The 13,402-nt window shown below is 58.7% G+C and overlaps 1 protein-coding gene across 3 annotated transcripts in view; it reads right to left on the bottom strand.

Moving 5' to 3' along the window:
- The window catches only part of BEGAIN (brain enriched guanylate kinase associated), a 50,190-nt gene extending 37,730 nt beyond the window's left edge, over window positions 1–12,460 (bottom strand). For 2 of the 3 annotated variants that reach the window (XM_032179747.2, XM_058429531.1), the window contains exon 1: window positions 12,263–12,460. In XM_032179747.2, coding sequence (XP_032035638.1) covers window positions 12,263–12,304 — 42 coding nt within the window. In that variant the 5' untranslated portion in view covers window positions 12,305–12,460. The remainder of the gene's footprint in view (window positions 1–12,262) is intronic. The other variant, XM_058429534.1, reaches the window with a different exon arrangement.
- Between the last annotated feature and the right edge of the window lie 942 nt (window positions 12,461–13,402).

Below are 13,402 nucleotides of genomic sequence, written 5' to 3'. Positions count from 1 at the left end.
CCAGGGCCCTCCGGGGCAGCAGCTTCCTCCCAGAAGTGGTTCATGCTGGAGCCCCAGGCACTGTCTCTCAAGAAATGGTTTGCAGGTTGGTGACTGGAAGCCAGGGATCTGCCTTGCTTCCCCAGAGCTACCCCCTCCAGAAAGCATTCTGGGGACACAGGCTTGTCCAGGCCAGGAAGGTACGAGGCACACAGTGGGCACTCAAATCAACAGACAAGCCCCTGTGAAGGGCTGGCATCACTATCTTTATCACCACTATCATCCCGGCGGCTGAATCCCTACCTTGTGCCAGGGTCCTTCCCCAGTTATCTCTAATGTCCCCATGGAGACACTGGGGGAGTGTGCTCTGCTGGACTCAGCTTTCCGGGCCTCAGTGCCTGGTTTATAGAATGAGCCTGACCCTAGGATCACTTTCACGGGCTTGCCGTATTTGAGTTGAGGCTGGAGCTGGGGAGCTCAGAGTTGGCGCCCATCATGAGATACGATCCTGGGGGGCTGGTGGGGGAAGGTGGGGTGCAGCAGGAGTTAGGCCTGGAGACCGAGGCCTCCAAGGCCAGGTATAGTCCAGCCCCTCCTGCTGGGGCTGATGCCACCTCCCGCTTCAAGGAGTCAAGCTGGGCTCCTGGGTGGGGCCACCCTGGCCAGGCCCCAGGGTGCAGCCTCTCCTCCCGAACACACTGTTGGGCCCCAACAGGTCCTGAGGCCCCGAGAGATATGTGCAAGAAGCCCTGGGATGGAATCCTACAGGCCCTGGGTGGCACCAGGACTCCCCCGGGGCCCAGCAGTCCCCAGAGGGTGGTCTGCGTGGTAAGCAGAGCCAAGAGCAGCAGAGAAGCGGGGCTCCCAGCTCACCACCCCCGGAGGAGCAGGCGGGGACACAGTGCTTATTAGGTGCCTGTGGTCATGACTGACTTTTCACTGCTGGGGAAACTGAGGCACAATGAGGATGGGTGACCTGTCCAGAGTCACATAGAAGGCCACTGACCCTTGAGATGCGCTTCCACCCTGAGCTGCCTGGCCCCAGCTGGCCATGCAGACCTACAGGGAAAGGGCTGGCAGGGGTTCAAATCACCAGAACTTGCCGCCCACCAGCCTGTCCCTGGCCATCCCTGGACAGAGCAGGCCACCTGAGGGCCAGCAGCACACAGGTGGCAGAGGTGCAGAGGTGGAGGGCAAAGTGCCTGGGCCCAACCCGGCTCCTCCACCTCCTTCCTCCTCTGTGCACTGGGGACATAATGATGGCGCCGACCTCCTGGGGTTGCGCCCAAGCTGGTGGTCAGAAGCTGAGAACACTAGTCAATGCTCGGCGAGTATCACCCACCATGCTCACTCAGAACAGACCCCCTCCCAGCAGGAAAGCCTTCCTGGGCGGCTACAGGTTGATATCCCACAAACCCAGCCCACGGCCTCCGTCTCCATGCTGTGTTGGGAGAAGGTGGAACTGGGGCACGAACAACATCCGGGCAGCCCAGGAGGACCCTCCCTGGCCCAGGGAACACAGATGGTGCAGGGCATGGAAGGTCAGCACCAAGGTAGGGGTGCCAGCCCCTGGATGAGGTCCCATCTGCCCGACGCTCTGCACAGCTCCATCCCCAGGACAGCCAAGGAAATCTCACCACATCTTTTGCCCATCCACCTGTCCATCTGAGGCCGGAGTGAGTGTGTGGACGGGGTACGAGGAAAGAGCTCTACAGCCCAAGCCCGGACTCCCTGTGTCACCTGGGGCAAGTGGCAGCCCCTCACAACCTCAGTTTCCAACTCCATATAATGGGGGCAGCTATGAAAGCTCACCTCCCCGCCTGACAGGCCTGTGGGACAGCCTGCCTCATGTGGGGTTGTCTCAGGTTCAAAAATGTAAAAGGATAATCACAGAACAGCCCGAGGTAAACCACCCAGGCTCTGCCGCAGTGGGGAAGGGATTATTACTATTGTTACCATTACTGTTCACGCATGTGCATTCTATACAGAAATAGTCTGCCTGCCCCAAAGCCAGAAATTTCACCTTAGAGATTCATTGCTTTGGCAATTAAGGTCTTTCCCATTACAGATATTATAAAAGGGGTGTGGGGAGGGAAATCGGAGCAGGTCAGCCAGGACCTGTGGGGAAGCGGCCCATGGGAAGGGAAAGACCTCTGGGCTTGAGACTCACCCGACCTGGAGGCCTCCGAGGGGGGGCAGCCCGGCCTCCACGCTGGCCACTGCCCAAGCAAGGCCCACTAGCTCCCACGGCCTGGCCTGGCCCCACTCTGCTTGCAGCCTCAGCGGCTGCCTCCGAAGAAAGCTGGGAGCTCAGGGCTGGGTCCTTCTCCCCTGGGGCTGCAGCTCCTGCAAGGGCCTCCTGGGCTAGGCCTTGGCCTCGATCCACTGCAGAGGGCTCTGGGCTGCGGCCTCTGGGCACCCTGAAGGCCTCCAGGGTCCCAGGGTCCAGAACCCGCACAGTGACCTCATCCAGGAACCTGGAGAAGGGCAGTCTGGCCTCCCGCCGGCGGCCCAGGCGTGCGAGGGAGCCCGTGACGGCCCGGCTGCCTGTGTTCAGGGACTCTGGGGAGGATGGCCGGGCTGGCAACACCCGGGCCATCTCCTGGCTGGACCGAGCTGCCCAGCTGTGGCAAGATGCGTTGCCCTCGGGCTTCCGACCTTGGCTGGGGCTTGGCATGTGGCTTCGAAGGTCCTGTCTGTGCACTTCCGTGATGGGGGCTTCTGTCCTGGGCTCCAGGAGGGAGCCGTAGCCGTCCTGCCTGGGACAGGTAGGGTTAGAGCCCCGTGCCTGGGAGCTGGCCCCTGAGAGCATCCTCCTGAGTCAGTCCCAGGTCCGGGCTCCCCAAGGGCGCCGTCACCCACTCCTCTCCTCCCATGGGGCCGGGATCCCTGTGCCCTCTTGGGGCTGTGCCTCCCGTCCTCACAGGCCAGGGCCACAGCCAGATGGCCGCCTGCCCATTGATCCAGTGGCAGGGCCTCTCGGCCTCCCACCCCCAAATCGATTCTCACTAAATGAGAGCTGAGCTTCAGGGCTTAGAAAGTGCTAGAGAGGAGAAGGTCGTGTCCTGGGCTCTGCCTGGGGAGGCAGCCCGCCCTGAGTGAGCTCCCATGGTGCACAGGGCCCTGGGCTGGGCCTCCCCCTCTCCTGCTCTCACATCTCCTCTGCTAGGTGCGGTGCAGGGTGCAGGGGCACAGAGGACAGGCAGTGGACAGATGGCCACGATGGCCACCATGACGGCGTGAGCACTGGGCCTGAAGCAGGGCAAACTGGAACTGCAGCAAACCAGCAAATGGGAGGGGGTGGCAGAGGCTGCGGGCAGCCCACAGTCCTCCCATGCATCCTTATTACAGAGGCTTCATTTTCTTTTGGGATACAGGGTAGTCAGCCAAAAGACCACCTTTCCCGGGCGCCTATGCAGCCAGGCCAGGAGGTAGCCAATGAACTATAAACAGAAGTTGGGTGTGACTGCTGGCAGAGCTCTGCAAAAAAGATCAGCCAGCCAGCCTGTGTCCTTTTCCCATTCCCCAACCTCCCACTTCTTCTCTAGAACATGGAAGTGATGGCTGGAGCTGTGGCAGCCATTTTGCACCATGAGACAAACTTGTGGCAGAAGCCATATATAAAAGATGGAGAAGCAGAAAGACAAAAGGAATCCGGATCTCTCATGACCACTGAATCATCATCACAACAGCCCTGCATTATCTGCCTCTGGTACTTTTTTTTTTTTTTTTAAGATGGAGTTTCGCTCTTGTTGCCCAGGCTGGATCACAATGGCATGATCTCGGCTCACTGCAACTTCTGCCTCCCAGATTCAAGCAATTCTCCTGCCTCAGCTTCCAAAGTAGCTGCGACTACAGGCGCCTGCTACCATGCCCGGCTAATTTTTGTATTTTTAGTAGACACAGAGTTTCACCATGTTGGTCAGGCTAGTCTTGAACTCCTGACCTCAGGTGATCCACCTGCCTTGGCCTCCCAAAGTCCTGGGATTATAGGCGTGAGCCACTGTGCCTGGCCTGCTTCTGGTACTTCTTTAACTTGAAAGAAAAATAACCCCTTGTCTTTAAGGTATGGTTATTTCATCTCTGTTGGTAGCAGCTATGTGCAATTCTCCAATAATATACAGGATTAGGGTGAGAAAAAGCAGTTGTTAATGCTATGACCAAGAGCCTTTGGCACATGGAGGCCTGGGGTGTAGTTAGGTGGGAGTGGGGTCGGGGAGATAAACTTAGAGAAGGGTTAGAGCCACACCTGGACCCTCCATCCTTTGTGTGAAGGGAGACACGCCTGCCCATTGCACCCCCCACAGAGATCCTTCCTAGGATGCGGCTTTGGGGTGCTAGAGTGAAGGAAGGCTCTCCAGGGGTGGCAGCCCAGGCCCTTGGCCTGGCGGGCATTACCACCATCCCTGGCCTGGCCTGTGGTGTTGCTTGGAGTGAGGCCGAGGCCCTGTGTGGCATGCTCATAGCTGTACATCTGGGCTCTGTCTGGATGCCTCCATCAGGTGCTGGGGACCCCTGCTTTTCTGAGCTCAGCTGGACACCTCTCTGAATGCCCAAGGCACCCCTGACTGAGTCTGCAAAACTCAGTGCATGGCCTCACCATGGCCTCAGCCACCCAAGACAGGAACAGGGGCTGCTTCAACTCTTCTCCCCTCTTCCCTGTCCCCGCCCCTGGCTGCCAGGCCCTGGAGATTCAGCCTTTCTCGGGCCTTGTCACCTCCCTGCATCCTTACCATCACTTTGCTGGTACCAGACACCACCATGTCTCATTTGGACACTTGTGATCATCCCTTCCTGCGGCTCCTGAGTCGATGTGGATCCAGCCTGGCCCATCCCACAAACACGGCGAGTATGACCTTTTAAAATCACAGACCAGGCTGGGCGCAGTGGCTCACGCCTGTAATCCCAGCATTTTGGGAGGCCGAGCAGGCAGATCACCTGAGGTCAGGAGTTCGAGACTAGCCTAACCAACATGGTGAAACCCCATCTCTACTAAAAATACAAAAATTAGCTGGGTGTGGTGGCGCCCGCCTATAGTCCCAGCTGCTTGGGAGGCTGAAGCAGAAGAATCACTTGAACCTGGGAGGCAGAGGTTGCAGTGAGCTGAGATCACACCACTGCACTCCAGCCTGGGTGACAGGGCAAGACTCTATCTAAAAAATAAATACATAAATAAATAAAAAATAAATAAAATCACAAGCCAGGTGACTAGACAACGTCGCACCTTCATATACACTGCAAGGCCCTGACAATTGCTGGTGTCTTCTCTCTCTCTCTGCTATCCTCCTGCCCCGTGCTCCCCCCTGCCAAGGAAAGTCTCTCAGGTTCTGAATGTGCTAAGCTCTATCTGACCTCAGGGCCTTTGCACTTGCTTTCCCTCTGCCAGAAACACTCTCACTCTCTCCCTTCCCCTCCTTCCCATTATCTAATTCCCAGCTGACCTTCAGGGTCCCAGTTTCACAGCCTGTCCCCCTCTGTCCCTCAGATTAGATCAAGTACCCCTGCGGCAGCCCCTTATAGCCCTGGCCCCCAACTGTAATTAATGTTTGCAATTATTTATAATCTGTGTGTGTGTCCCCCCGTAGAATGTAAGTTCCACTGTATCCCAGCTCTTTGCATAGGGCCTGGCACATAGCAGGTGCTCAATACGTAGTTCTTGAATGACTGACTGAATGAATGGCATAGCAGGTTCAGGCTGTCAGTTCACAAACATCCCCAGCCTGGTGTGGGCCTACTCTGACTGGAAACAGGATGAGAATATAGGGGAGGAATTTCAGGATCTTGGAAGGCCACAGTGTCCTCCTCCCACCCCACGGTCCCCGACAGTCACCCCTCTACACCTGGACAGCCCTTCTCTAGCAGCAGCCGTTCAGCTCCTGCCCTATCACCAGTGGGAAAGAGACTTGGAGGCTGGCAGATCCAAGTTCAAATCCCTTCTCTAACACTCCAACAGGCCCGTGGGCAAGCCACATCCCCTCCTCATCTGTCAGGTGGGCATGGGGCAGTACTCAGCCCATGGCAGCGCTGGGAAGTGGCATGAGCAAGGGACTTCAGGACTCATTAGCACTGGGGCTCTGATGTGGCCATTTCACTAGCATGCATGCTTGCAGGAGTGTTCTGGGGGCTGTGGCCAACCAGGCCTCTGAGCTGCTTCCAGAGTTTCAGGCTGCATCAGGCAAGTTTCCGTTGTCATAACAACCTGCTGGCTCTCAGGCGCCTGGGCCTGAGGCTCTGAGGATGCTGCCGGCTGCCGCGGGCTCACGGCCTGGGCCTGCTCACCTACCAGCAGCCTGGACAACCTCTCCTGGAGGGGCTTCCGGCTCCTGGCACTGCAGCCCTTGCCTCTTGACTCATCTGATTCAGTCTTGCTTCCCAAGCCCCTCCTGCGTGCCAAGCTCCGTGCTGGGCATGCGTCATCACCCCAAATCCCCACCTGCCTCTGTGCAGCAGGACAGCCAAAGGCTCTATTTTCTGCTAAAAGAAGCAGGGTCTGAGAAAGGTGCAGTGACCCGTCGGAGGTCACATGGCTTGGGCATGGCAGGCCCAGGACAGAACCCCAACAGTCAGGCACTCACACTCGCTTCCTCTCCAGATGCCCAAGCCCCTCTCCTGCTGCCTGGCACACACTGCCCCTGTGGTTGGAAAGCTGGCCCCTGCCAGCTCTGAGAGAAGGGGCATGAGGCTGCCCACTGTCTGCTGGGACTGGAGCAGGAAGACCAGGCCACAGGATGTCGGGAGGACCCTGCCGAGTGGGCAGGCGTGCCGGGCTTCTGCTAACAGTGCCAAACATCACCTCGCTTCATTCTTACAGCAGGCCTGAAAGCTAGGAACAGCTACCCCGCTTCACGGAGGAGGAAACTGGGCTCTGAGGGGTCTTGGGTAAACCCCCATGGCGCGGGCATGCGCCGGGGCTGCAGCATAGGCCAGCAGGGGTGTGGTCACCTTCACCAACCTTCCCCTCGTCCCAGCACAGAAGTTTATTTTTTTTCCTTTCTTTCTTTTTTCTTTTTCTTTTGTTTGAGACAGGTCTCGCTCTGCTGCCAGGCTAGCGTGCAGCGGTGCGATCTCGGCTCACTGCAACCTCTGACTCCCTAGTTTAAGCGATTCTCCTGCCTCAGCCTCCCAAGTAGCTAGGATTACAGGCACGCACCACCACGGCCGGCTAATTTTTGTATTTTTAGGAGAGATGGGGTTTCTCCATGTTGGCCAGGATGGTCTTGATCTCCTGACCTCGTGATTGGCCTGCCTCAGGCTCCCAAAGTGCTGGGATTACAGGCGTGAGCCACCATGCCCGGTCAGAAGTTTCTATTATTATCCCCCTTTTGCAGTTGAGGACACTGAGGCTCTGGGAATCCGCACACTTGTGCTCCTAATCACCTGCCTCACTGTCCCTGGATTTTCCACGCTGGCCTGAGAATCTCCAAGGGCAGCCATGGTCTCGATGTCTCCGAGTCCCCAGCACCCAACACAGGTTGTGCCGTCAGCACATGAATTCTGCCCCAGTTCTCCTTCCTCAGATAGGACGTGTACACAGCTGTCCAGGTCTTCCAGGGAGACCCCTGGGCAAGGACGCCCCTGTAGGAACCCTGGCTGGCCGCTGACCTTTAGAAGAGGCCTCACTGCTGCTTCCTCATTTCCTGAGTGGGTCTTCCAGGGCAACGCAGGCCTGGAAAGGCCGAATAGCTGTTAGTCAAGGTGGGGTTAAATCTCCGTGTCTGATCAGCCCCCTCCTGACCCTGCGCCTGAGTAGTATATGTCTCTGAAGCAGAGGGACATGGGGGTCTGTGAGCAAAACACTGGCATCTGGGAAATCAAGGCATGAGTGACCTGAAGCTTCACCCATTCAACCAACCATCCTTCACCATCCACCCCTGTGACTGCGCACTCATTTACAGGTGCCATCCGCGCACCAACACATCCCTCTATGTCTGTGTCCCTCACCCGCTGATGGGCACTCATCTATCCACTGGTCCTCTCACTCCCGTCTCCATCCGTCCGCCTGCCCATCCCTCCCATGTGTCTGTCCATTCTTCTGTTACTTGTGTCTCGTATCCATGCATCTATCCATTGCTTTGTATCCATTTGTGCACTGAGCTGCCTTCTCAGACCTCTATCCACACATCCATCAATATACACTCATCCCCTATCCATGCAGTCAGTCTTCCAGTGTCCATTCATTCCTCTATCCATCATTCATGGACATATATTCAAGTATTCGTCCACCCATCCCGGCATCCAGGCACTACCTGTATCCATTTATGTATCCATCCCTTCATCCATCCATCCATCCAAAGATCCTCCCATCCATTCATCTACCAATCTTGCCTTGTGTATCAGAAGTCTCCCTCCCTCCACCCATGTACCATCCATTGATATTTTGTTCTATCAATCCAGTCTTGTATCCATATCAACTTTTCCATCTGTCCACCCATCCATCCCTATCTTGCTACTTACATCCATCAACCTCTTCCTCCCATCCATCTATCCCCCTTTCTTTTTCTTTTTCTTTCTTTCTTTCTTTTCTTTCTTTCTTTCTTTCTCTTTCTTTTCTTTCTCTTTCTTTCTTTTTCTTTCTTTCTCTCTCTCTCTCTTTCTTTCTTTTTTCTTTCTTCTTCTTCTCCTTTTTTTTTTTGATGGAGTCTCACTCTGTTGCCCAGGGGCTGGAGTGTAGTGGCACGATCTCGGCTCACTGCAACCTCACCTCTGCCTCCTGGGTTCAAGCAATTCTCCTGTCTCAGCCTCCCAAATGGCTGGAACTACAGGCGCACACCACCACACCCAGCTCATTTTATTTGTATTTTTAGTAGAGATGGGGTTTCACCATATTGGTCAGGCTGGTCTTGAACTCCTGATCTCAGGTGGTCCACTCACCTTGGCCTCCCAAAGTGCTGGGATTACAGGCGTGAGCCGCTGCACCCAGCCTGTCCCTCTAGGTTTCTACCCATCCATCTGCTGCTCTATCCTGCTAGTGCTTCCCTTCCATACAGTATCATCCACCCATGCGTCCCCTTCAGCATACCTGCGTTGCTTCTCTACCTCATGTACCTCTTAATCCCAGCATGCACACCCACTGTGGGATGACCAGATTTCCATGTCTGGCTTCCCCAGGCAAAACCCAGGCCTGACCCATCTCCATCCCTGACTTGGGTTCCGGGCTTGCTGATTGAACCAATGACTGCAATTCCCCTGCTTGGCTGAGAGCTGGGCCCTGGCTGATCCCCACCCCAGGCAGACCCCAGAGGCTGCTGTACTGTCCTCTAGACTCATGGCCTGATGAGGCAAGGGCCACTTTTGAGTTTGCTTCCTGGCTAGAGAGGAGAGAAGAGCCCCAGCAGCTCCTGACTTCTGCTGTACTGGCCAAGGTCCATGTCTCCCAGCAAACTGTGGACTCGTGGAGGGCAAGGTCTGTGTCAGACTCACCTAAGTGACCCCAATGAGCAGTGCAGAGTGGGTGCTTAGGGACAGCATGTTAGGTGAGTGTAGAATTCACACACTTAATCATTCATCATTCATTCATTCATTCCTATAATGATTAAAGCAATAGAGACACCTCTGGCCAGCTTCTCCCACCACAGGCTACAATCTGATGCCTGCTCTCAGGCCGCAGAAGTCACTCCCTTGACTGTAATGGGTGTTAAGCTTCTGATATGGAGCCCTAGAGAGGAGACAGTCAGCAGCAGAGGAGGAACCAGAACCCAGGGCTGCAGACCTCCGTCCAGGCCTCTCCACCAAGGCTAGCGACCAGCTCTGCGGCAGGAGGGGGAGCCAGAAGAGAACCCTGCGGGGTGATTCTAGACCAACACGGCGAGTCCTAGGGTCATCCACCGATCTGTCCCAGCGATCCTTACCTCCCTTAGGGGGAGGAGCCACACCTCCCCACCGCCATGGCTTCCACACTCCAGCAGGACACAGCCTCTCTAAGTCTTGAGACTTGAACACTCTACACTCTCCCCACCACCTTCAGGCCTTGGGCCAGGCTCCTGTAACATGCCTTGACCCCTTCATCTGTTCAGCAACTACTCGGCCCTTGGGCCCCACCTCCTCGGACCCCGGTTAATGATTTGTGGACTGTGTCCAATAGCCACGGACTCATGGGCTTCAGTCAATCCCTCCCATCCATCCATCCATCCATCCATCCATCCATCCATCCATCCATCCATCCACCCATCCATCCATCCATCCCTCCCATCCATCCATTCTCCATCCCATCCATCCATCCATCCATCCATCCATCCATCCACCCACCCATCCATCCATCCATCCCTCCCATCCATCCATCCATCCATTCTCCATCCCATCCATCCATCCATCCATCCCTCCCATCCCTCCCATCCATCCCTCCCTCCCTTCCATCCATCCCTCCCTCCCTTCCATCCATCCATCCCTCCCATCCATCCATCCCTCCCTGCCTCCCTCCCTCCCATCTATCCCTCCCTCCCTCCCATCCATCCATCCACCCCTCCCTCCCATCCATCCATCCATCCATCCGTTCATCCATCCATCCACTCTTCAACATCAGGAGTGCCTGCAGGAGTAGGGAAGCTCCTTCAAAGTGTTGCCGTGGAGATGATGCGTGGAAATGCTGATCCAGGGCCCAGTACATAGCAGGCTTTCCATAAATGGCAGCTATGTGGGCCAGACCCTGCGCCCAAGTCTTGGGAGAGTGGATGGAAGATCATTCAGATTGCTTAGGGCTCATTTCCTCTTCCCGGCCCTGGGCTCTGACAGGTGTCCCCCTACTCCACCCTAGCCCATGGAAAACTCATCCTCCAGGCTGAGGTTCTAGGCAGCCCTCCCCTCCCCACTCAGTTCCCAGGTGCGAACAGCTCCAGGTTTTGACGACAAACGGAACGCGGAGCCTAGGAATCTATAAATATGAGACAAAAGCTGGGGAGGGCCCTTGGCGGCAGCGCAGCCGCCCATCGCCCAGAGCCCGCGTGCTGAGCCCGGGCAGAGCCGCATCTGCCACGGTGCTTGCTTTTCCAAGCCGCCCTGATTATAGTGAGAGTCGGGAAAATTAAGGGTTTGCAGGATGCTGCTGGGGCCCTCGCTGCCGTCTCCCCGCCCTGCGTGTCACAGATGCCAGGCAGAGCCACCCCCAACGGCCAGTTGCCCCTGCTGGCGAGACCAAGCCCAGCCTGGCAGGGCTGCACACCGCAGTTTGTTAGGGGCTTTTGCCCAGTCCTCGTGGGAGCCTGGCCCTGGGAGTAGTGGGGGTCTCTACTGTTCTTGGCAGGCAGAGGAACTAGCGCCCAGAGAAGGCAAAGAACCTGTCCATGGCCTCCAGAGAGCCAGAGCACTGGGGCCTCCGACGGAGCCTGGCTGTGGAGACCCCGCCCCACCCACAGCCCCAGGTCTGGGCCCCCAGTCTGCACTGGCGGCCGACCTTGGCCATGCGGACTTTGCACTTGCAGTGCTCCCTATCCATCCGGCCCCGCTCCCGGGTGCCTACTCTGCTCCGGTTCTGCCGGCTCAGGAGACTCCAGCGCGTCGCCCACGCTGTTCCTGCCCTGAGGAAACCACATTGGGGATGGGGTGGGGCACAGATGAGGAAGGAAACACCTCTAAACCAAGCAGGAAGCGGAAACGCTGGGGCAGAAATTCCCATCCAACGTGCTGGGGCTCAGGGAGGGTGAGCGCGCCGGCTGTGCCGCTCTGGGCGAGGCCCTGGCCTCCCTGAGCCTCAGTTTCCTCGCCTGTAAAGGGGCAGGAGGATAGTACCTGCCGCGAGGTACTGAATGGGATGGTGGTGTCCGAGGCTCGTGCGCGCCCACGCGCTGCAAACGCTCAATGAGGAGGCCCCGGGTCCAGCCTCCTTCCGGCTCCCGGGCCTTTCTCCGGCCTCCGGAGCAGGGGCTAGCCCTGCCCCCAGACGCAGGCGGGTCCAGGCCTGCCCGCACCCTCGCCACCTGCCCAGGACAGCGGCGGGTCCCCAGTCCTTCGGCCGCGCCCTGGGTCACCAGTCCCTCCCTTCCTCCCGCCGCAGGGGCGCGCGTGTCAGGGCGCAAGGACCCCGCGATCGGACCCGGGCGCTCCCGGCGGCGCGCGGAGGCCGGGCATCCCCGCCCCACCCGAGAGTGCCCAGTTCCCAGGAGACCCGGCCCGGCTCCTCCCGGGCCAGTGAAGCCTCCACGGCGGGGGCGCAGCGCGGAGGGGAGCAGGGCGGGGGGCCGGCCACCTCCCGCGCTGAGCAGGGACCGCCCCAGGCGTGGGTGGCGCCCGCCCCGCCTCCGCGCCCGCTCCCGCGCCCGCGCCCTGCCCTCCCGTGCTCGCAGGTACTCACCGCCCGGCGCAGCCGGCCCGGCCGGCGACCGCCAGTCCACATGGCCCCAGGGCAGCCGCGCCGCTCACCGCCGCCGCCGCGCTCGGGTCCCACCGCCGCCGCCGCTACCGCGGCCCCCTCCCCTCCGAGGCCGAGCGCGCCGGGAGCCGGCGCGGCCGGGGCTCCCCCACCCCGCCCGGCTTCCCGCAGGGAGCGCCCGCCCCCCGCCCCCAGCCCGGCTCCCCGCCAGCCCTAGCCCCGCGCAGCCGCGGCTGAGCCCGCGCGTTCTCCCCGCAGCGCCCGGCCGGGGCGCAAGTGGTGGGCGCAGGGCCGGGCAGGGGCGCGGGGGTGCGGCGTGCGCGGGGGCCAGGCGAGGAATGGCAGAGGGGCAGGGAATGAATGAACCCGCGCGAGCTTGAATGGCTGAGCGCGTGAATGAATGAGTGCGGTAGAGCATGCCGGGGGGCGGGGGGGCGGGGGGAATGAATTAATGAGAGAACTAATGCACGGGCGCGAAGGTGAGTGACAGAGTGAATGGGCCCTTGAAACCCAGAGGCTGTCAGTAACGACCTGCCCAACCTTTTCCTCGGTCCATCCATTCAATCCCTCAACATTTATTAGACACCTACTGTGTACCACCCTGCCCTGCTGTAGGCCCCAGGGGGTACAGTAGCCAGCGAAACCAAGCTCCTGCCCTCGCGGAGTCACATTTTACAGATGAGGAAACCCTGGTTCCCAAGGGTGCCTCCTGGCCAAGCTGCCCCTTTCCCTGCCTTTGCTCTGCCCCAGCCCCCAGTCGGTGGCTTCCAGGGCCTGTCTTCTCCCCAAGGAGCTCTCAGGGAGGGAAGGCGGCTTCAGGAGGACCAGTGTTGCCCCCTGCCTATCCCCCTAGTCTGAAGCATCCCACCGACCTGCCCGGGTAGAGCCCAGGCTGGCCCAGTCCTACCCTGGTAAAGGTGCAGCGTGAAGCCTCCTCTCTCCTCCCAGAGTGGGCAAGGGGCAGCCCTGAGGGTGCCAGCTACATGAGGGTCTTCCATCCCAGCCAGCCCAGCAGCAGCTAGCGTGGGAACCCGGGGAGAAGCACTGGCAGCCAGGGAGGGTCCTGCATGGTGGAAACAGAGCTGGCAAAGCCCATGTGCTTCGCTCATATCCTCCCTCGGG

This window comes from Hylobates moloch, unplaced genomic scaffold (assembly GCF_009828535.3).
Source record: "Hylobates moloch isolate HMO894 unplaced genomic scaffold, HMol_V3 SCAFFOLD_16, whole genome shotgun sequence".
In the NCBI taxonomy this organism is placed as follows: Eukaryota; Metazoa; Chordata; class Mammalia; order Primates; family Hylobatidae; genus Hylobates; species Hylobates moloch.
The sequence above is the reverse complement of the archived record's forward strand: the minus strand, read 5'-3'. Positions and strand labels throughout refer to the sequence as shown.